At 41.2% G+C, this 24,096-nt stretch overlaps 1 protein-coding gene across 4 annotated transcripts in view; it reads left to right on the top strand.

The window, feature by feature from the left end:
• PPP1R9A (protein phosphatase 1 regulatory subunit 9A) overlaps positions 1 to 24,096 on the top strand; it is a 244,006-nt gene that overhangs the window by 100,544 nt on the left and 119,366 nt on the right. For all 4 annotated transcript variants that reach the window (XM_061586772.1, XM_061586771.1, XM_061586773.1 and 1 more), the window contains exon 2: positions 23,817 to 23,949. In XM_061586772.1, the coding sequence (XP_061442756.1) occupies positions 23,817 to 23,949 (133 nt within the window). The remainder of the gene's footprint in view (positions 1 to 23,816; positions 23,950 to 24,096) is intronic.

The following is a 24,096-nucleotide window of genomic DNA, read 5'->3' as shown; positions in this document are numbered from 1 at the left end:
CACATTTGCTTAGAAAAATGTCCATAATTTGTAGTTTCAGTATGTTGTTACTCCTTTAGAACCTGGAGGTAAAATTAAACATTGATCTAACCTTATCATGTGAACACAACGTTATTTGGCATCCTGCTATTTACTTGAGTTGTAGGCAGAAGCATGACAAATACACATATCCTTTTCCTGAAAATAATGGGATTGTACAATATGAAGAACAACAAAAAAACTTCAGTGATTTATAGCTGTCGGGTGCTTATTTTACACTGCTGTGTAATCTCTTTGAAGCATGATTTTAAAAACATTGTTTTGAGCCCTATAAAAATGTTTTGCTTAGATATCTGATGTTCCTATGCGCATCTGTGACCTTCTGTTTGCTGCCTAATTATTATTTTTCTGAATTATATTTATAGCTGGTGCTGCCATACCAGTTAGGCAGAGATCCCAGTATCACATCCTCTTTTGCCTTGACTGCCATATTTGGAGGCATTAGGAAGCTAAACTACTAGAAATAGAAAGGTGTCTGATTTTTGGGGCAGTGATGTGATTAAATGTAATGTAATACACTTAGTGTGAGCATTCAAAGGAGAAACATTCCTTTGCTTTCTGTAGGTAGCTTTACATCTTGCCTCAGTGCAGTTCATTGTGCTTAACAGGAAAGAGCAAGAATACAGAACTGTCATTAAGAAAAAAGGAAGGGGAAAAAACCTCAAGTCAGCCAAAATGAATTCTTCCTGCTGGTGCAATTGAGTTAATTCTACACTGTAAAAATAAGCAAGTGTTATTCTACCAAAGGGGATCTGTAGCATATATTGTATTTGAAATATTTTTTTAAAAAATGCAACAACCTTGCAGCTTTCACTACAAAATGTTTTTCTATAACCCTGTTTGCTGCTGCCTTATTGTTCATTTAGGAGCACATGTACAAGTGAAGTACTACTATGCTGAATATAGACTTGAGTTCCATTATTAGCACTACCAGTGGACACAATTCACTGAGACCATTGCTTTCTATGAAGCTGGGGAAGCACATCAGTACTGTTGTAACACTTCTGTTCATTTCAGTAGGGGTTGCTTTGGAGAATTTCCTGAGGGACTGCGTCCACAATTTAAAGATAGTATATGTAACATGTATATAACTGTGCGGAACTGGCACTATTTCAGGTGCTACTCTGAAGTTGTAAGAAATTAATCTTTTAGTGTGGCAGTACCTACACTTTGGAACTACCTGCTTCTTGAATCGGGCAGGCTCCTTCACTGTACTCTTATATTATTTATTTATTTATTTATATAGTTTATAAACTTTAAAAACGTATTAAAACAAAACATCTTTAAAAAAGCTTTTTAAAAAAGCTTTAAAAAAATCTTAAAAAGCAATTCCAACACAGATGCAGACTGGGATAAGATCTCTACTTAAAAGGCTTGTTGAAAGAGGAAGGTCTTCAGTAAGCGCCGAAAAGATAACAGATGGCACCTGTCTAATATATAAGGGGAGGGAATTCCAAAGGGTAGGTGCCACCACACTAAAGGTCAGCTTCCTATGTTGTGCAGAACAGACCTCCTGATAAGATGGTATCTGCAGAAGGCCCTCACCTGCAGAGTGTAGTGATCAACTGGGTATTTAAGAGGTAAGACGATCTTTCACGTATCCTGGTCCTAAGCTGTTCAGGGCTTTGTACACCAAAACTGGAACCTTGAACTTAGCCTAGTAGCTATTAGGCAGCCAGTGCAATTCTTTCAGTAGCGGGGTGACATGTTGGCAATACCCTGCCCCAGTGAAGAGTCTCGCTGCTACATTTTGCACCAGCTGCATCTTTTGGACCAAACTCAAGGGCAGCCCCACATAGAATACATTACAGTAATCCAACCTGGAGGTTACCAGTGCATGGAAACAGTGGTCAGGCTATCCTGGTCCAGAAACAGCTGCAGCTATCTTACCAGTTGAAGCTGGTAAAGGCAGTCCTAGCCACTGAGGTCACCTAGGCCTCTAGCAACAAAGATGGATCCAGGAGCACCCCCAGACTACGAACCCACTTTTTCAGGGGTAGTATGACCCCATCCAAAGCAGACAATTGACCAATTATCTGAATTTGGGAACCACCAACCTACAGTGCCTCCATTTTGCTAGGATTCAGACTCAGATTATTGGCCCTCATCCAGCCCACCAGCGAGCCCAGGCAGTGGTCCAGAGCTTGCACAGCCTCTCCCAATTCACATATTACAAAGAAATAGAGCTGGGTATCATCAACGTACTGCTGACACGTTGCCCCAAATCTCCTGCTGACTACTTCGAAGGGCTTCATATAGATGTTAAACAGCATGGAGAACAAGATGGTACCCTGCGGCACCCCACAGCACAACTGCCAGGAGGTTGAAAGACAATCACCCAATTCTATTCTCTGAAAATGACCCTGGAGATACAGTATAAAATAGTGCCTCCTATACCCATCTCACCAAGTTGGCCTAGAAGGGTCAATAGTATCAAAAGCTGCCGAGAGATCAAGTAAGAATAATGTTGCACTCTCCCTCTCTTTCTCCTGATAATCTATCAGGGCAACCAAGGCTGATTCAGTCCCATAACCAGGCCTGAACCTAGATTTAAATGGTAGGGTAATCTGTTTCATCTAAGAGTACTTGCAATTGCTGTACCACAACCCTCTCAATTACCTTCCCTAAAATGGGGATATTTTCATCTGGCCGGTAGTTGTCACAAACCAATGGATCCAGGGTGGGCTTTTTCAGGAGTGGTTGGATCACCGCCGCTTTCAGGGTGGCCAGAACCATTTCCTCTTGCAACTACGTGTTGACCACACCCTGGATCTCCTTGGTTAAACCCCCTCGGCAAGCTTTAATAAGCCAGGAAGAGCAAAGGTCAAGAGGACATGTTGCTGGCTGCATTGTTGTAAGCACTTTGTTGAAGTCATCAGGCCACATTAACTGAAACCGATCTCAAGAAGGTGCAGCAGACATTGCCCTGGACACCTCACTGGGGACTACAGTAGATGTGGATGGGGCATCAAGATTGCTATGGAGGCGAGCAACTTTACCCTCAAAGTGCCTTGCAAACAATTCACAATGAGTCTCTGAAGTGTCTAAAACTCCCATTTCCTGGAGTTGATGTCAACAGATCCCTGACAATATGGAAAAGTTTCAGTGCATGGCTAATTGAGGATGTGATGGTGGCAGAGAAGTGGGCCTTCTTCGCCGCCCTCACTGCCACAGAGTAGGCACTGTTATGAAGTTTTACTCATACCTGATCAGCCCCACAGCACATATTTTGCCACTTGCGCTTTAGCTGTCATCCAGCCTGTTTCATTGCCCTTAGTTCACTGGTATACCAAGGTGCAACCCTGGGCTCCATAATGCTGGAGAGGGTGCTCAGGGGCAACTGTGTTAAAAGCCTGACACACCTCGTTGTTCCACAGTGTGACAAGGGCTTCAACAAGGTCACCTGCTCTATCTGCTGGGAACTCCCCCAGGGCATTCAGGAATCCAGTGGGGGCAAAACATTCAGGAATCTCTGGGGGTGAACCATCTTAATCTGTCCACCACCTCTGCAGGGAGGATTGGAGCCGGAAGTCTGAACTTCACCAGGATGACCATGGCAACGGGGTGACATCCACTCCGCCTTTCTCCAGAATACCACTTCCCCCCTCTGGAGCAAAAACCAAATCGAGGGTGTGCCCTGCCGTATGCATTGGGCCAGTGACAACTTGAGACAGCCCCATGGTCCTCATGGAAGCCATGAAGTCCCGAGTCGGAATACTAGAGGTGGCCTCAGCATGGACATTGAAATCACCCAGGACTATCATTCTGGGCTTCTCCAATACCATAGATGAGATGGCCTCCACCAGCTCGGTCAGAAAAGCTGCTGGGCAGTAGGGTGGACAGTACACCAGCAGCAACCCTGCTTTTTTTAGCACATGCTCAAAACATTTTTGTTTAGGCAAGCTATCCAGCCATACAGAAATTTCACGTGTTTTAATCTCATTTTAGCTTTTAGCATTTTAACTGTTGATTTTAATTTTCATTGTAATGTTTTAAATACTTGTTTTTAATTGATAATTTATTATCAATTAATAACTTTATTGGTAATTTTAATGTTCTATTCTTTTTCATTTAATTTAATAATTGATATACTGATCGATTGTAAAAAAAACCCTCGAAGCCGGCTACAACAAACCTTAAAAGTATCAATAAAACAATTAAAAACAAGTAATTAGAACACATTTAAAACAAAACAGCAACTAACTAAAAAGACTAACTTAGAACACATCAACATCTACGTGTCCAGCATGGCTTGTCTAAACAAAAACATTTTAAGCAGGTTGTCAGGCCTTCCTGTGGTCACCGCCTTGTCACAGTCCCACCTCAGGGTCCTGGTCTCTTAACAGTTCTCTCACCGGCTCTAGCAAAGATCTCTCAAGATCCCATTGCTAGGCAGCACCACCAGACACTCCCTGTAAACAATATTGCCTTGAGACTGTGCCTGAGTCTCCTCCTGGCCTATTGCTACTTTGTGTCTGGGTGCACTTGCAGACCACAACCCCCTGTTCCTATAAAGAATACAGCCCTAGGTTGCTGTGGATACCTGATGATGTTACACTATCTCTTCACCGCTGCCACCATTGATACTGTTTCCCAACCTTGGTATATGCCCTGCCCACCCTTCTGGTCTGTGTAAACCCGGCCAAGGACCAGGCGTTTTGGTAAACCAAGAACTATTTATTTATATACACAGGGAATAACAAGATTACTTAAAGGTATAATCAACAAGCGTGTGGTTTCATAAGATGCGTTACTCTTTATGTTTCTAGTCAATAACCTGCCTCACTACCCGCCTAATCCTTTTTTTTTTACAATAATTTTTATTCAAATTTTCATAAAACAAACAAAACAAAATCATAAAACATTCAAAGACAAAAAACAAAACAAAACAAAAATGATTAAACAAAAAAATAAAATGTTGGCTTCCCATTTGTCGCAGATCAGTTATAGGTCTACAATATATAACAATCCTGTCTCTTAAATTATATTATAAAATCACTTTCCTCCAGTAGTTATCTTAATTAATCATCAAATCTCATAGACATTACTTTATTCTTTCCACAAAAAGTCAAAGAGAGGTTTCAATTCTTTAAGAAATATATCTATCAATTTTTCTCCAAATAAACATGTCGATTAATCCATCTCGTTAATAATAATAATAATCTTATTATCATAACCATAGTCCAAATAAACATATCGATTAATCCATCTCATCAAATCTGTTAAGTCCAATAATTTCAATAGCCATTATTCCATTATCCATATTAATTCCATCTTCCATCTTCAATAGTCCTGTTAAGTCCAGTAATTTCAGTGTCCAATCTTCCATTATCAGTATTCCATAATAATCTTGCTGTCATAGCCATAGTCATATAATAAGAGTCTGATGGGAATTTCCTCTATCCCAAATATTTTCTTGCCATCGATTCTGAATAAGTTGCTGAAATATTGTTGTAAAGTCATATCTCTGTTCTTCTTTTTTACAAAATGCACTGGCTCATCTCTTGAGGGTTTTTCCATTGTCACATGGCTGCAGTTAATTCCATAGATTTTCTCTATATCAAGCTCCATCACGTCATTCCAGTCCAGAAAATTATCCAAGCCATTGATAACTTTATCTCTAATATCTTTATTAATTTCTTCAGAGATAACGTTAAATTCCAAACAGTAGATTTTATTTCTAATATCCATAAACTCCAGATCTTTTTCCAATTCCACATTTGTTCCAATCTCCAGGGCTTGTATCTTCCCTTTAGTTTTTCTTTTCTCATCTCTGATCTCATTCTCCTCTCTCACAGGACCCCCTATTTCTTTAAGCTCCTGCGTCATTTTGCTCAGTTCAATTTTCAGCTCGTTACTGCCCTGTCGCAGGGTTTGTTTCGTTATCTCAATCTCATCCATTATTTTCTGAAACATAATTACTTCCAGATTCTCAGCCACTTTCTTGATTGCCATTTTTAAAACCACGAAGACAAAACAAAACAAAAATAAAGAAGAACCACTTCTTATTTCAGCAACAATTGGGTTAATATTCCAGGCTTGATGACATCACAGTATAAACAGAGCAGCCTGCCTTATCTCTCTATGTTCAAGAATACAAAACAAATTTAGTTCCCAGCATCAAAACAGTTAGTGGCGTCGTGAAGAAGCAGATTCGTCAAAATAAAATAGACCAAAAAGAGAATAGTCCCAGACAATATAATGTTCCAAAGTTCATATTTTTTATTTTTTTCTCCTCGGAATAGAAATCCCTCTTCTGTTTATATCTTTAGAATGCACTTCCAGGACAGCTTTTTGCATTAGAAACAGAGATAAGCTGTTAATTTCGTGAATAACAGAGAAGAGTTATAGCTCACCCAGAAGTTCTTTAAAGCTGATTCATTTGACAAATCTCTTTTTGCTGCAACAATTTAAACCAAATTAAAAAAAGATAGAAAGAAGGGTGCTTGCCTGTTAGTCCGTTTTCTCGTTGAAGAAAAGATAAACGTATCGCATTAATCAGATAGAGCTTGTTCGGAAGTCTGTCCGGCATTGCTGGCTGGACCTTTTCTCATAAATTAATGAAATCCAGTCCTCCCAACAAAAACAGGCTTTTGAGGTTGATCTCTACGTTTCTCCCTGCCCGGGAGAAATTTCATCAGTCAAAAAAAAAAATGTTCTGACTGATTTATATCTGAATAAGCTTCTTCTGAGGCGGGAGCCCGTCTCAAAAGCAGGCACAAGCGAAGTCACCCTTCCCGGAAGTTCACTATCCGCCTAATCCAATCCACCCTCCAACCCTCAGAACCAACAGAACCCCCTCTCAACTGTCATCCTCTTTATACCTTCAGACACTCAAACCCTCAGCCAATCATCATACAACATTTTCCAACATTCCAACCCATGTACTCCCCCCTCTCACTCAGTCTACTTACCACATATACTCTAATAAACCCACACTTACCATATTTACAGTATTATATATACAGGGACATCACACAGGTTCCGAAAGGAAGACAGTGAAGGTCCTTGCTTGAAGTCAATAGGCAGGGAATTTCAAAGAATTGGTGCTACCACACTAAAAGAATGATTTCTTTAAAGTTTGTAACAAGTATTATGTGGCACCTGTAACAGTGCCTGTTCTGAAGATCAAAGTGTTTGAGTGGGCACATACGAGGTAAGGTGGTCCCTCAAATAAATTGGTCCTAAACTATTAAGGCCTCCTTCTGGGAGGAAGGACGGGCTAGAAATTTAATAAATAATAATATACCAGTGATAACATCTTGAACTTAGCCAACCAGTGCAGATCTCTGAGCAGAGGTATTATATGCTGACAAGGTCTCATTCCCTCAGCAATCTGGCTAAAGCAATCTGGCTGCAGCATTCTGCACTAATTGCAGTTTCCAGGCCAGGTGCAAGGGAAGCCTTTCATAGAGTACATTGCAGTAATTCAGTCTTGAAGTCACCAATGTCTGAACTACTGTGGCCGTGCTGTCCCGGTCCAGGAATGGCTGTAGTTGTCTTACCAAGTGCAGCTGATAAAAGACACTTTTTGTATACCACTTAGAATTTTTATTGCATGAAGAACATGACCTCATTGTATGTGGCACCTGACCCCTCCTGAAGCTGTCCCATTTCCTCCCATCAGAGTCTGTTCCTTCTGTGCATTTCCTCCTCCCCCTAACCCCAGCTTTTAAAATTGCCTTCCATTTCTTTCTATGTAGTTTCAGGTTGTTTGGCTTAGAGGAAAGAATTCTCCTTGCCCAGATGTCCCCTCAGCTGTGGGTGTATAGCACAATAACGTAAGAAATGTAACTTGCTTTCCAGAAGGGTAATTGTATTGGTCTCTTGTACAAAAATAAAAGAAAAAGAAAAATCCTCTGTATCCTTGAGAGTAACCATCAAACCCAGTGGGGCTTACTTCTGAGTTCTAATGTGAGTGTTCTGCCCGAAGTCAAGAAATACAGGCACACTCGATTCTGTGAGTTTTTCTTTTAAAGTTACAGCAACTTGAAAGGCTTTGTGGCTCAGTCATCTGTGCTTTCTAGGAACTATTTGCCCTTACTAACCCTGACTAAGAGTCTTCGTAGCCACAGACATTGACTCAGCAACGCGCCTCCTTATGAAGGCTTGACTTTCGCGTGAAGTCTCTAGCTCCTCCTGAACCCCGACTGTTGCTCTTCGTGCCTCAGCTGCCTGAGGGAATGGGGCTGGACCTCAGCTTCCCCCTTGAACTGGTGGGGGCTATCGGCTTGCTCTGGTGTGGGAAGTTGCTGGGCGCCTGGCTGAGGATCAGCGAGCTGGCAAGGCGGCTCCTCAGGTGCGGGTGAGGGGTGTGTGTCCAGAGTTACAGGCTCTGACAGTTTGTGCCGCGCTCCCATGGGGGGGTCAGGTGACTGGATGTGCTGCACACTGTACTCCCTCAGTTCATCACCCCAGTCCTCCTGGTCAGTGTCCTCCTCCTCCAAGCCTTCCCCCCAAACCTGGGACAAAACAGTGAGGTAGCCATGGTGAAAATTACCATCATTATTACCTGCCCTTCACCAGCAGGTCCCAGCAGTTTAAAATTCAGTATTAAAAATAATTAAAACAAATAACTGTCAACAGGAATAGGGTGAGATCTGGAAACAAACATCTCAAGTACCAAAATGCAGGGTAAAGAGGTGCAACTTATGCATTCACTGAAAACTGTACTTCTGTGTGGGGAGGGAATTCCACAAGATAGGGGCTGCCACAGAGAATGCCCTATGCATTGTTACACTTACATCCCTGGTTTGAAGGCCTACATTGATCTTTAAATCACTTGGAATTATCATCAGTATATGAAAATATCATAATGTGAAATTCCAGTCAGCTAAAAGCTAAAAGGCACTCCCATTATTTTATTATAAAAGTTTTTGAAATTATTTTTGTTTGTCTTGGAAAGTGCAAATGGACTGCCTTCAAGTCGATTCAGACTTATGGTGACCCTGTGAATAGGGTTTTCATGGTAAGCAATATTCAGAGTGGGTTTACCATTGCCTTCCTCGCAGGCTGAGAGGCAGTGACTAGTCCAAGGTCACCTAGTTGCTTCATGGCTATGTAGGAATTTGAACCCTGGTATCCCAGGTCCTAGTCCAACACCTTAACCACTATACCACACTGTCTTTCTTAACTGCTATTTATGTTATGCTGTAATATAAAGAAAAATATGGTGTTATCTATTAATCTTTGTACATGTGCAATTATAGTATAGATTGAATTATATTTAAAAATCTAACCTAAAATAATTTATATCCAGTCTTTGTGTCTTTTGATGTATGAATTGCCGGTGATCAATTTTTCTCTTTGACACTCAAATGTATTTCAGTTACTATCATTTCCCCTTTAGTAGGTCTCTCTGTTGTCTGTACTCATGCAACTTGTGTTTTGTTCATTATAGTTGCAGCGGAAAATCAAGGTGTGAAGGGATGTAATGCCCACTGTCAGAGCTGGGTGAGGGCTGAATAACAAGGCCACAGGAGATTTGGGCGAGGGATGATTGTGGGAACAGTGTGCTGTTGACATTGCTTGTGTGGCTCTGTTTTATATGGATCTATATTTCTATACCTGGAAGCAAAGCAAGGAATATTCTAGATGAAAAGGTACCAGGTACCTTGAGATTTTTGAGCATTCGTTGCTTATTAGCCTGCTGGTACTTTTGCACTTGCTGTGGTCAGCTGGTGATTGTTGACATAGTTGACAACAAGCTTCTATGTATCTGATATGCCAGAATATCAGCATGCTGCTCACCCACAAAAACAGGATGGCAGGTGAAAGATAATATCCTGAAAGGTTCTTTGAGGTAATGAATGAAGTGAATACATGCAAAATTGCAGAATCCTATGGAACCTGGAAGAGTTGGAGGCTGTAGGGGCATTACAAGTTATACCTAGGGATATGGAAATACTTTTTTATTCAGCTTAGCTGGTAACAGAGACCAAAGACACAGAGCTAGCAAGGAACTTTTCTGTGCTCTTGCTTCTGATAAGCTTTGCAAGGTTCTTGAACCAGAGGGTTTCTGACACAGCCCAAGGCCTCTCTCAGTGGTGTTAGGGCAGCCTTCACCAATCTGGTGCCCTTAAGATGTTTTATTTATTTATTTATTTATTTATTTATTTCCATTTCTATACCGCCCTTAGCCTATGGCTCTCTGGGCAGTTCACAGCAAGGAATAAAATACAATACAGTAAAATAAAAATCAAATAAAATCACTAAAAACATACAGCTTGAGCATTAACAACTTGGTATAAAATTAACTTAACATTAAACATTAAAATGCCAGGGAGAATAAAAAGGTTTTAACCTGGCGCTGAAAAGATAGAAGAGTAGGCGCCAGGCGCACCTCATTGGGGAGACTGTTCCATAATTCGGGGGCCACCACTGAAAAGGCCCTGGATCTAGTAACAGCCCTCCAAGCTTCCCTAGGGGACGGGACTCGGAGGAGGGCCTTAGATGTTGAACGTAGTGAGCGGGTAGGTTCATAGCGGGAGAGGCGTTCCGCAAGGTATTGTGGTCCCACACCGTGTAAGGCTTTATAAGTCAAAACTAGCACTTTGAATCTAGCCCGGAAACAAATAGGTAGCCAGTGCAAACGCGCCAGAACAGGTGTTATATGTGCGGACCGTCTGGTCCTCGTCAGCAGTCTGGCTGCTGCGTTTTGCACTAGCTGTAGTTTCCGAATTGTCTTCGAAGGCAGCCCCACGTAGAGTGCATTGCAGTAGTCCAATCTCGAGGTTACCAGAGCATGGACGACTGAGGCGAGGTCCTCACTATCCAAATAGGGGCGTAGCTGGGCTACCAACCAAAGATGGTAGAACGCATTCCATGCCACCGAGGCCACCTGAGCCTCAAGAGACAGGAATGGATCAAAAAGGACCCCCAAGCTATGAACCTGTTCCTTCAGGGGGAGTGTAACCCCATCTAGAACAGGTTGAACATCCACCACTTGGGTCGAGAAGGCGCCCACCAACAGCGTCTCAGTCTTGTCAGGATTGAGCTTCAGTTTGTTAGCTCTCATCCAATCCATTATTGCGGCTAGGCAACGGTTCAGCACGTTAACAGCCTCACCTGAAGAAGATGAAAAGGAGAAATAGAGTTGCGTGTCATCAGCGTACTGGTGACAACACACTCCAAAGCTCCTGATGACCGCTCCCAGCGGCTTCATATAGATGTTAAAGAGCATAGGGGACAAGACCGATCCCTGTGGGACTCCACAATGGAGAGTCCAGGGCATCGAGTAATGTTCCCCAAGCCCTACCTTCTGGAGACGATCCACCAAGTAGGAGCGGAGCCACCGCCAAGCGATGACTCCAACTCCCAATTCCGTAAGTCTCTCCAGAAGGATACCATGGTCGATGGTATCAAAAGCAGCTGAGAGGTCAAGCAGAATCAACAGGGTTACACTCCCCCCGTCCCTCTCCCGACAAAGGTCATCATACAGGGCGACCAAGGCTGTTTCAGTGCCGAAACTGGGTCTAAAACCGGATTGAAATGGATCAAGATAATCGGTTTCATCCAAGAGAACCTGGAGCTGGTTGGCAACCACACGCTCTAGAACCTTGCCCAAAAATGGGATGTTCGCAACCGGTCTATAGTTGTTCAGATTATCTGGGTCCAAGGAAGGTTTCTTCAGGAGTGGTCTCACCACTGCCTCTTTCAGACAGCAGGGGACCACTCCCTCTCTCAAGGAGGCATTTTAGACTACAACTCCCATCAGCCCCAGTCAGCATGGCCAGGGGATTGAAAAAGCCTGTGTCCATATCATAAAGTAAATGTCAGTTCTACAAATCAGAATAACTTCAGAGAAAAGCATTTGTGGTAGGAAGTTTATGATCCATATTTCCTGAAAGTTGTTTCTTCTGTTGATTGCACTTTGCAGTATTCAGACAAATAAATTTTGCCAACTATAGACTCAGACCGGGGGGGAAATCATGCTTCAAGTTAATAGAATTGAAACTATGGATATGAATTGCCAACCTTCGATGCCCAAATATGTTGATGCTATTTGCCATATGTATTAAGAGTGTGCTGCAATTCAGATCTACAAATGTTTCTTACATGTTTTGAGATCCAGCTCAGTAGTCTTCATCTTGTGATCCACATGGGGATCCAACATGGGGTCCAGGTTTAATTTTAAGCTCTGCATGTCTGTGTTCCCACTTGCATCTCTGTCTCTTTGTTTCTGATTTTCCTGTTTTTTCCTCATTTTTTCCTGTTTACTTCCCTTACTTGAACAGCAACAAAAAGACCAAAGAAAATGGTGGTGGTATCTCTAGTGTGGATCCTGACCCACTAGCTGAAGACCAATAATACACCCATTAACCTGTTCACATATTGGTGTTTTCCCACATTGAAATGGTACTTTGTGTTTTTCCACATTGAAATTAACATGCAGCATTGAGGCAAATGTGTTTAATTGGATAAGAATATCACTTAAGCATGGATGAAAGCGATTGTTTGAGCATTTGATGTGGGTCTATCTGTCTTGTTTTTATTAGACCACTGGAATTCTAGTTGATGGAGACACAAGTTCATTCTTGCTTTACAGTTTTAAAGGCTTTAACTTTTTGTGAGAAAAGATTGTTGTATCATTGTATCATTTATTTACGGTCATTGACCAGTCATACACATACCTACAAATACGAATACTCTGAGATTAAAAACATGAATTTGAAATCTCATATGCAAAATACAGCATAAAATTTATACGAAGAGAAGAAGAGACTTTTAATCCTATTTAGCTAAGGGGATAGTGCCTTTACCATCTGCTTCCTTATGTTGCATGCACCAGCACAGAATTTTGCTACCCTAAGGGTTGTTTCCTTCCTGAGATCTGAAAGGAGGAGTGAGACATATGATGTATCGGGACTATGGGGCAGAGTTTGTAAGATTGGGGCAATATAATAAGCATGAGTGTCCTTGTAGTATGAACAGTAAAGAAGAACATGGGTAATTGTTTCAACCTCCCCCGACTGGCATGGGCATGCATCGGCATTGGGAGTATGGGATATGCTGGTATCTCCCCTCCAGTAAGGCTGACGGGAGTGCGTTTAAGCGGGCCAGGGTAAAGGCTCTACGGAGCAGATATCCAAGGCGTAAAGGTATGTTTCGGGGGCAAAGTTGATAATAAAATTTACCGGAAACTGGTAATTTGCCACCCGGGCTTTGTAATTTTGTAGGGCTACATCCCTTATCCTATTTTTGATCACTTCTTTGGCCTTAATGGGGCCCAGCTGGGCCAAGACTGAGCAAGAGAACCCATAATGGTGTAGTTTTTCCTCAGCTTTCCTTGCCCACCCGTGTGTCAGAATGTCTGTTAGGATCAGCGGGGTTAGTCCCAGCGTGTTAGCATTTAGGTTGATCCAATAGTTGAATATATTTATCCACATTCGGGCTTCAAAGGGAATTAACCCAACTTCCAATCTATATATGGCGTTGGGGATGCCACGCAGGGCACCAAGAATAGAGCGTAAAAATTTGATTGAACTGTCTCCATGGGGCAAACATCTCTATAGATGCGTACCTGTGAGCCATAAAGTAGTTGGGCCATCACCTTACCCTGGAATACTTTAATAGCCGAGGGGATGTGGGCACCTCCTTTCGTATGGAAAAACCTAAGTATAGCAGTAGCGGTTTTACGGGTGTTCTCTATTAGGTGGGCAGTTTGTGCTCTCCAGATGCCAGTCGATTGAAAGACTACACCCAGGTACTTGTAGATCTTAACTTGTTCAATGTCGTGTCCATTGATAGTCCATCTGTGGTTGGTGTACTTTTTAGAAAAGACCAAGATTTTGGTCTTTTCATAGATTATTATAAGCTCCTCTTCTTTGCAATATGCCATGAAGGCATGGAGTGCTCTTCTAAGTCTCACTTCAGAGTAAGATAATATTACTGTATCATCCGTGTATAAAAGAGCTGGTATGGGTCAATTCGCTAGTTTAGGAGGGTGAGTGTCAGTATTCAGAAGGGTAGGGACTAAGGCGTTGATATAAAGGTTAAAAAGGAGAGGGGCCAAGATACAGCCCTGTTTCACTCCTTTATTTAGTGGGACCGGGGCCGAGACATGCCCCTGCGGATTGCATCTGACTCTCAGGGAGTTTTGTTCATGCAGGGTACGTATTAGTATCAGTAGTCTGAGATCCAAAGTGGAGGCTTCCAGCTTTGCCCACAGTTTGTTCCGGGGGACGCTGTCAAATGCGGATTTGAAGTCCACAAAGGCTGTGTATAGCACTCCTCTTGGCCTGCAGCTATATTTCCTGATCAAATGGTGCAGAATCAGGCATTGATCGATTGTGGAGTGGCCCGGCCTAAAGCCCGCTTGCTCTTCAGCTAGTATATTCTCCTGGTCTATCCAGTCCCAGAGTTTCCATAGCAGATGCCTGGCGTAGAGCTTACTTACTGTACTCAGTAAGCTAATTGGACGATAGTTGGAGGGGTCATCCTTTCGTCCCTTTTTATAAATTGGGATGATGACAGCCAGACCCCAATCTATCGGGATCTGGGCTGTCTGATCAATAAATGTAAAGAGAGAAGCCGGGGGTGGGGGTGGGCACCAGTCTATATTGTTCTTAATTAGTTCTGATGGAATGCCATCAATCCCGGGCGCCGTCCCGGGTTTGAGTAATGTAACTAACTTTTTAATTTCTGATGTCGAGACTGGCCGCCATATGGGGGTGTCTGCTAGATTGAGGGTGGTAATTTTTAGAGAATCTGAGCCCGTGGAGTATAATTCACGGAAATAGGTTTCCCATGTCTTGGCAGGCACCAGGCATATCATCCTAGGGAGTTCTGATTGAAGCCCACTTCGTACAGTACGTCAGAATAGCGAAGATTCATTGCTTCTGGTTGCATGAATCAGCTGGGCCCAGGCTGTAGCTAGTGCCTCCTTTTTCCCCCTTTTTTGTAGTTCCTTATGTTGTTTTTTTTTTGAAGGCGCAAGGCCATATGAATAAAGGTAGCTTCGCTTTGCCTATAGCGTTGGTAGCAGGCTACCAGCTGTTTCTTAGCTGTCACATACTCCGAGTCGAACCAGGATTTTGAGTTGTATTTTATGCAGTGGGTAGTAGTGGGGCAAGAGTTTTTTGTTAAAGCCTGCAAAAGGTCAAAGACTAGATTTTGATAGGCGGTTATTGCTGTTTCAGGTACTTTTGTGGTAGTAATCTCCCTGGATAATTCGAGGGCCCTCTCAGACCCAAGAAAGATCGTAGTTAGCTCATCTGCTTTGTTTGTCCATCTAACTCTCCTGCGGCCATCTGCAGGTGTAAAGTCTATTTCAAACTTGTCTGTCAGTTGTGTAAACAATACTTTTGTATTAAATTCCAATAAAATGGGAAGATGATCACTGTCTTGTCGGGGCTCAACTTTAAGTGGATCAAGCTCCCCTGCAGGTTGCACGAGGTCAGCACATAGTCGATTGTGCTGGCGCCACGTTCTGTCAAAAGGTATATTCCCCGGGGAGATCCCCGCAGAGTGCTCCATTGAGGATGGAGAGATCAAGCCTGAATGCTAGTTGCGCCAGATGGAGGCCTCTCTGGTTTAGTTTGTTATCTTTGGAGTGGCGAGGAAGAGTTTGCAGTCCTGTTTCCTGTGTAGGGGGGACCATATTAAAGTGGGCATATAGGGTGTTGTCCGTGGGGCTAATTCTGGCATTAAAACCGCCCACCAGCACTACATACGCCCGGGGAACATGAGATGGAGTTTTGTTAAATATTCTTCAAAGAAAGTCCACAGGTCCTTACCTCCGAGATGTGATCCCCAGGGGGGAGGAAAGTAGACATTTATAATCAAAAGACAGTAGCGGTTGAAGTTTACAGTAGTTGCCAGGGCCCATCGGTCATACGGCTCTAGCTCAGTAACTGTGGCCTTGAGCTTCGTGGAGACTAGGAGGGCCAAGCCTCCTTTAGGTCTTCCCCTGCGCTCCCCAACAGTGGCCTTGAGGTTGCTTGTGACATACCCATCCATTTCCACTGATGTTCGCGCCCATGTCTCTTGTAGTAGGATTAGATCAAAATTTTCCAGGTACTCTTTAAATAGGGGGTCTGATTTTTTGGAAGCCCATCCAGCGATGTTCCATGATAAGACTTTTATAGTAGAGTACTGCTGGAACTGCTGAGCTGGATGGGTCTTTGGTGCCTTTTTATATAGTCAGGAGTTGGACAGATCTGCCGATGGGTTATTCATTTGCTGATCCGGCAGTCCATACTGACATAGGTGCTCTACTGGGCCAATACTATTCTCTAAAAATCTCCGTATCGGTTGATATGTCACCAGTTTCGTATAGAGGATCATTTAAACCTAGTCAGCCCAGTTCCTCTATTGTGTACAGACCCTCTTCTTCCGGGATCAGAACACAACCATTAGTTGTTAATATTTGAGGCATTCGTTTTTCATCGGGTGTCCTAGCTTGGTTATTTGCTGGTTGGGATCCAAGTTCTTGTGGATCCAAATATTGGAAAGCGAGCCAGTCGTGTGTATTGTAGTTGCAAAGTTTATGTTCCGTTGCAGCAGGTTTTATTGCTTGATAGTTGTTGATGCTACTACTATTTGAGGCCATAGTATATGTCCAGGCACCTTTTGGGGGGGAGTCGGAAGAGTAGTATTCTTTAGATGATTTTAGCACCAGGATCTCTGGACTCAAGGGTTTATCTCTCTTCTCAGAGAGGGGGGGAGGGTTGGGGGTTGAGATCTCAACCCCTCCTATAGGGTTTTTTTCCCCTTCTCGGGCGGTTGGTCCGATGACCAACTTAGCACTGTGAGCATTTAGATCATGTATGCGTTTAGAGCCCTGGTGATACTGTTTTTTTTGTAAGACTTTTCCCAAAGTGGTAAGTCGCGCCATGATTGCATTTTGTTCTTGTAAGGGCAGATAACCGAAACTATCAATAAGCAGCAATTCCTCTGTGCTAAAGGCCGCTAGAGAGACCCATCCTTCGGATGTTACTGTCTCAATTATGTTTGTCTTCTCAGTAGGTTTCTGCTGAGTGAATTTGGTTAGCTGCTGGCATAGTACAGGGGGGGTGTTGGCAGGCATCTCGATTTCTATCAGATTCCCTGAAGGGGAGTTTCTAGTTGACAGACCAGGGACTGGAAACTTCTGGTCCCACGTAAATCCCAAAGATGGAATGGGGGATATGTCCTGGAAATGCCTCCAAACTCTCATACCCCCTGTATAGAAAAGATGCTTGGCATTGTAGACTGGCTGCTATGTCCGGTGAGGCGAAAGTGATGATAGCTCGGGCTGAATGATAGTTGTAGAAGAGATATTCTACTTTTCGTATGACGTCTATTTTAAGAAAAGTTACATCATAGTCCTTTACCAATTGAACAAAGTGAGCTATGCACTTGGCTTGTGTATGCAGGCCCTTGGGTTTGGGGTAGCCAGAGAATACGAGGCTTGATCTTTGGAGCAATTGCCGATGTTGGATTGTCCCCAAGCGGCTGGGGAGTAGGTCTGCTGTGGGTTCTTCATAGAGAAAGAATTTGTTCCGCTATTGGATTGTACGATCGACCATGGGTCCTGGATGACATCTTGGCTTTCGATGGTGGATCGATTGATAGGCTGGGCTGGATTCGGTGGAGAGCATTTTTGGGGAGAGAGATCCCTCGGCCATTCCATATTATGTTTCGTGGCTGGGGTATTTGGTGTATTATGTTTCTAGAAAAGATTGTTGAAAAATCCCCCAAGTTCTTGATCTACAGCCTCCAGATCAATCCCCTTTATAAGGAGGGTATCGGATGTATGATGAGCTACTGAGAGATTTGTTGGATTATTGAGAACTGATTATGCATCTGGGAAAGTATGTACATTTTTCTTCTGTAATATCAGTAGGGCAAAGTGGTGTTAAAAGACTGCAGATTACATATACTGTATAACCTGTTGTAGTAGCATACCTTTTTTCTGTATTAAATTCCCCATTTTTGCCTGTGTGTATGTATCTATACAAATTTACATATGTGCATGTTCTTAACTAAGTTAATTAAGGGAGCAGATTGTATTATGTGGAAGTATCCATGGGGAACAGTCCAACAAACACTGCTTCTGTGCAATTGCCATTTATTTCAAATAAATGCAGCTCATGTGGTGGTAGTACTTTGAGGGCTGATCCCACAGTCAATTTAATTAGAACAGTTCTGCATTAATACAAGATTCCTTTTCCTTTTCCTAATGACTTTGATGCTCTTTTAGGTTTGAGATAACCATAAAATGGAACAGCATACTCATCTGTTACCTAGACAACAGCAAGGCTTACTGCAGGCAGTGATGGAGAGGCTTCAGTTGCACATGCACATCTTGTTAATTTTTCCTTGTGGCATTATTGCTGATTATCTCTGTCTACCATTGCTTATTTCAAATGTTTTCAAATTATGGTTTCCAGCTTTGAATCATGACATTGCTAGAACAAGTCCTTTCCCTCAGCCAAATATCTAAATGTAAAGAACCAGGAAGTTTGTAAAAGCAGGATGGAATATTGAGGAAAACTCTCAGTTTGATGTGTATTGACATGCATATTACACAAACCATATAAGATGAAATCTGCTTGAGGCTTTTTCTGGGGTACAACAAATGTCTTCTCATTCCTGGCATTACTTAATAAGACTTTAAACTGAGTTCAGTGGGATTTTGCGTATGTTATTCATAAGCTCTACAAACTAACTGCAGTATTTATTTTAAATGACTAGGTTGTGTACAATGCCAATTATAAAATGAATTCTTAATTTAAAATTATAGTCTTTGTTTACATAGTATAAATCCTATATATTAATTTATTATGTAGGAAATAATTGCCGGGATTTAGCATTTTTCATGGTGAAATGTATATTGAGCGCCAATTAGTTGTGTAGTTGCAAAGAATAAAATCTTAACATCTTCAGTAAATTGGTTGATTTTGTAATCATTGGGCTGAATCCAGACTAGGTTAGTTAAACTTAGAAATCAGTGGGGTAAATTAGTCATAATTTAATTTGTTCCATTGATTTCAATGGGAACTAAGTTCAGCTAACTTAGACTGCAATTTACTACATGTCTACTCAGAAGTAAGCTCCATTGGGTTGAATGGGACTTACTCCCAGGTAAGTGGATTGCAGCCTTAGTCTAGTTTTCATTTGGATGCAGTTTAGTGTACCATTTTTGATTAGCTGTTTAGGTGTTTCACTGTATTTGAAATATAAGAGCCATTCTGTCTGTCTGTCTACATTTTTTTCTATCTGTTTTGAAGGAACAAATAAAAGCTTAGCATAGATCTGCTATACTTAGAACATTTTTTAATTTCTTTCTAGAATAGGAATTGATATTGGCCAAACTATGCTTCTGGTGTGAAATCTTGAAATGTAGTCATAACCAGAAGCAACAGTCCAACAAATTCAAGTAACAGTGTCCAGTTAGTATAAAACTTAACAATGATCTTAACACAGATGCTTTGTTTTAATAAATACACTTACCCATATTAATATAACAATGTTAGTTGTTGAATAGCAACTCCCTTTTTATTATCTCAGGGAGCCCCTTGAGTGATGGTTGCTTTCTTTATTCTCCCAGCAGTATTGTAAGGTTTCCTTGACAGTCTTGCCACTATGAAAGGGATGGTGGAGTCTGCCAAGAAATACGGGATAGCTTTAGCACCTCTTGGAAGGCATGTGGATTCCAGGCTCAAATCCAAAGTGATTGTGTTGCCATTATAGTTGTGCCAATATTTGAAACCCATTTGAAGCCACGAAAAGCTTTGTTCCCCAAATAAAGCATTTTAACCCACACAGTATAGATAGTTCAGGTTTGTTGTTCAGTGTTTTAATTTCATTTCATTTTGGGTGGTGTTGGTGTTTTTTAGCTATTCTAGAAGAAATGTATGAGTGGACACAGGTAGGGTTCTCTCCTCTACCAGGCCAGACCCATGCCTTCGGATTTGGGGGTGGGTGGGCGTTAGTTTTGCACAAAAGTGTGAAACATCAGTTTAAGGTTTTACAGAAGATAAAAAGTGATCCTGATTATAGATATAGATATTGCAAATTATCATATTTGAAGAAGTTGTAATTTCCATTTTTGAAATTAATCACCCCATGGTTTTTTTTGACAGAGAACTTGTAGTTAAATATTACGTTAGGAAACAGCGGCAAAGGTCTGTGCGGCATGAATGGTGAAACTCCATTCTAGCACCAACCCATTAGCACAGTAGCAGTAGGCTTATTATTTTTATTTTATTTATTTATTATTATTTTTACCCCGCCCCTTTTCCAAAACTGGAACTCATGGCGGCTTCCAGCTAAAAGCACACATATAATTAAAAACATACAAAAATCTAGATTAAAATCGAATTAAACTATTTACAGTATTAAAACCATTCATACATACAGTTAAAATAATTCAAACTCAGTTTAAAATAATACAGTTAGACAATAGCAATGCAGCACCCTTCAAGTCCTGTCCTTAACAGCTTTCAGTTCCAAAGGCTTGTTGAAATAAAAAAGTCTTTGCTTGCCAACGGAAGGACTGCAAGGAGGGGGCCATTCTTGCTTCCCTAGGAAGGGAGTTCCAAAGCCTTGGGGGAGCCACCGAAAAGGCCCTATCTCGAGTCCCCACTAGTCATGCTTGTGAGGACGTAGGTATTGAGAGAAGGGCCTCCCCTGAGGATCTCAGGGCCCGGGCAGGCTCATATAGGGAGATACGGTCTGACAGATAGCCTGGACCTAAGCCATATAAGGCTTATTGTTGTGTTTCTCTTACTTGCCACCACCAGCTTATTTGTCACCTAGGCCAAAAGCTTGATGATTCCCACTGCCTTGTGCTGGACTCCTTGGGAGTAGGTGAACTTCCAGATGAACTCCAAGTCTTCTGCTTGGCAGTCTCAGCCCATTCCGCCCTCCTGATCTTCCATGCTCTTTAACCCAGTAGCATTGTCCACATGGTCTAAGCAACAGGCAGGGACTAAACAGCCCTTGAATGTGACCAGAGACTAGTTCTGCCCAAAAATCCAATTAAGAAGTTTATTTAAGAGGAGTACAAAAAAGGGGGGAAAGATAAAAACTGAGCATGCATAATCAAAAGGAAAATAAAGCACTAAAACCAGAATATTGATCTGTAGTAAGCAAATTAACATCAAAGACTTGTGCGTAGGATCACTTCAGCTGGTCACCTCTGGAGGTGGTTGAAGGATGAGCGACGATGACTGTGGGAATAATAATAATAATAATAATAATAATAATAATAATTGTATAGCGCCCCATAGCCAAATCTTTCTGGGCAGCTTACAACAATTAAAAACTTTAAAAACAAATATACAAATTTAAAAACACATTTTTTTAAAAAAATTAAAAACATGTGCTAAAATGCCTGGAAGAAGAGGAAAGTCTTGACCTGGTGCTGAAAAGATAACAGTGTTGGCGCCACATCTACACATCTAATTCTTAGTAACATCACTCAAATTTTACAAAGTTTGCAAAAAAAATTGTCTCTAATGTCCTTCATCTTGCCAGTGTACAAAAGGCAAAAATAATCCTAGCAACAACAAAAATTGCAAATAGTGCCAACACACAGCTGAACTGCAAGTCCTGCTTTACAGCTATTCAATTCGTCAACTTTCAAAATGCATACACATCCTGAAAATTGCATGCATGTAATTGTAAAATCAGAGCTTGGAAAAGTTACTTTTTTAAACTACAACTCCCATCAGCCCCAGGCAGCATGGCCACTGGAGTGGGCTGATGGGAGTTGTAGTCCAAAAAAGTAACTTTTCCAAGCTTTGTAAAAATGCATGGATCCTTTTTGCATATTTGCAAGGAACACAGCTCTGTTGTCTGTTGAGACACCTGGAATGATGCCATGTGTTGTGCTGTCTAATCAGGGTGACCATGATTGACAAGTAGAGGGTCAATTGACCAATAGGGAGACTCACAAAGATAAGGGATGCTGGAGAAGATGTAGTTAGTGCTAGCTTTCACCTCTAGAAGGGAAGAAGTAAGATGGAGATGCCTAGGCTTTTCCTGCCAGACAAATATGTGGCTAAAAGGAATGCTGGATTGATACATGACTGTCAGGGCATCCATTATATTGATATGATATTCCAGCAAACTCAGCCTGGGTAGTTTCAGGAATTTGTGACAGAGGGATTCTCTTTCTGCAGTGTTGGTCTTACTTTTTAATTGTACATATTAGTGCCCAGATCTCAGGCTGTTTTATTATATTAGGTTGAATCTAGAGTTAGTTGTATTTAAATTGCTATGGGTTGTATCAAACGTTAGGCATATTCACCCACTGAAATTAATGGAGATGAATAGGTCCATTGATTTCAGTGAGTCTACTCTCAGTAGAAATTAGTTGGATGCAAGCCTTTGATTTTAATGGGAATGAAGTCTTGACTAACTTGTTACACTGATTTCAGCTGACCCAATCTGGATCTAACTCTTTATGGCTGTGGAAATCTTTTAAGGAAGATTGTGCTAGCATACATTATCTGGCCACTGCTGAGCCATCTGCTGAAGAGGTAGTAGTGATCAAGAGCACTGGCTAACAATGCCTATTGAGTTTTTTTAATTTGAGCTGAAGTCTAATAGGTTCTAGAAAATATTGCAAAAGAGTGAATCCTTTTGCAATAGGCCTTCCCTTTCACTACATTATTGCATGGAGTCACTCCTGGTAGCTTTCAGAGAAAAAATGGTGGCCTCCAACCTGTTGCTTAGAGGCAAGCAGTAAGCTTTAACCACTCCAATATTAGTTGTTGTGCTTTTGGCTTTTGTATTCACTGTGAGTTACATAGAATTGAGTGTCTGATAAGGTAAATAAATATTTAACGTATTTTATTCAAAATGCTGTTTTATACACAAGAAATTATAATTGATGTGGCACACTTAAGGTTTAAATTTACAGTAGTATATTATACTATCTATTTATTCACAAGTTTTATTTAATGTGAGTTAAATCATTGCTTTATTGTTTGTTAAAAGATGAAACTAGTGATAATCCCTACCCAACCAACATGTTGTGTCTTATACACTTTTTTATGAATTGCTGTGAATTTTTAATGTGAAGTTAGTGCTCTTTTTAAGGTTTGAATAGCATTATTAAACATTATTTTACATTATGAATCAGAATGAATGAATCAGAGCAGGATTTAGACATGGAGGACTGTTAAGGACATATTTGGGAGGGAGTATTGGGGCGGCGGCTCCTAGTATACTTGTTTTAATTAATTAACTAATGATGCTGTTTTATGAGTTTGTATTTTGTATTTGATTCTTAACTCATAATGTTTATGTTTAAGAGAATACTTTTATTTTTCTGTTAATTATGCTGTTTGGAATGTGTCTTTTATATTTGGACTGAATTTGTAATATTTTCTTTTAATATTTTGTGATGTTTTGTTCAGTGTTTTAATCTAGGTTGTAAACCGCTTTGTGATTTGTTTCCCAAATAATATAAAGCAGTATAGAAATGACTTAAATAAAATTAAATAAGTTAAATTAAATTATTAAAAGGAACATAGTGATGCTCTTTCTAGAACATGTATTGCACTTATAGCTATGTAGATTAGAAAGAAAATCTGCTTAATGCCAAAATAAGACCCTGAATCCTTAAAAGGCGACTAGATGCTAAGAACAGAAAGTAGATCTCAATTAAACCAATGCTCCATCTAGTATGCTGCTTCCCACAGCTTCCAGCTATATACTTTAGGAAGCTTGCAAGCAGGGTATAAAGGCTACATAGCCCTCCCCTAGCTCAGCAGAAGGTTTCAGAAGTGAGATTCTGGACAGTTTAGTTGACCATTACTGTTATCTCTCTCTCTCTTCAGGTTTTCAACACGTACTCTAATGAAGACTATGACAGAAGAAATGATGAGGTAGACCCAGTGGCTGCATCAGCTGAGTATGAACTAGAAAAACGTGTGGAGAAGCTGGAGCTTTTCCCAGTAGAACTTGAGAAAGGTATGCGTTCTATAATTGCTATGTTACAGACTTTTTTTTTAATATATAAATTGTACAACTTTTCTAGAAGCTGGGCATGCAAAACCCGTCATTGCTTAGCAGTTGGGGCACTGATAAATAATCAGTAGTGTGTAATTTATGGAAATA

Source organism: Rhineura floridana, chromosome 10 (genome assembly GCF_030035675.1).
Source record: "Rhineura floridana isolate rRhiFlo1 chromosome 10, rRhiFlo1.hap2, whole genome shotgun sequence".
In the NCBI taxonomy this organism is placed as follows: Eukaryota; Metazoa; Chordata; class Lepidosauria; order Squamata; family Rhineuridae; genus Rhineura; species Rhineura floridana.
Note: the sequence above shows the minus strand (reverse complement) of the source record. Positions and strands in the feature narration are given on the sequence as shown.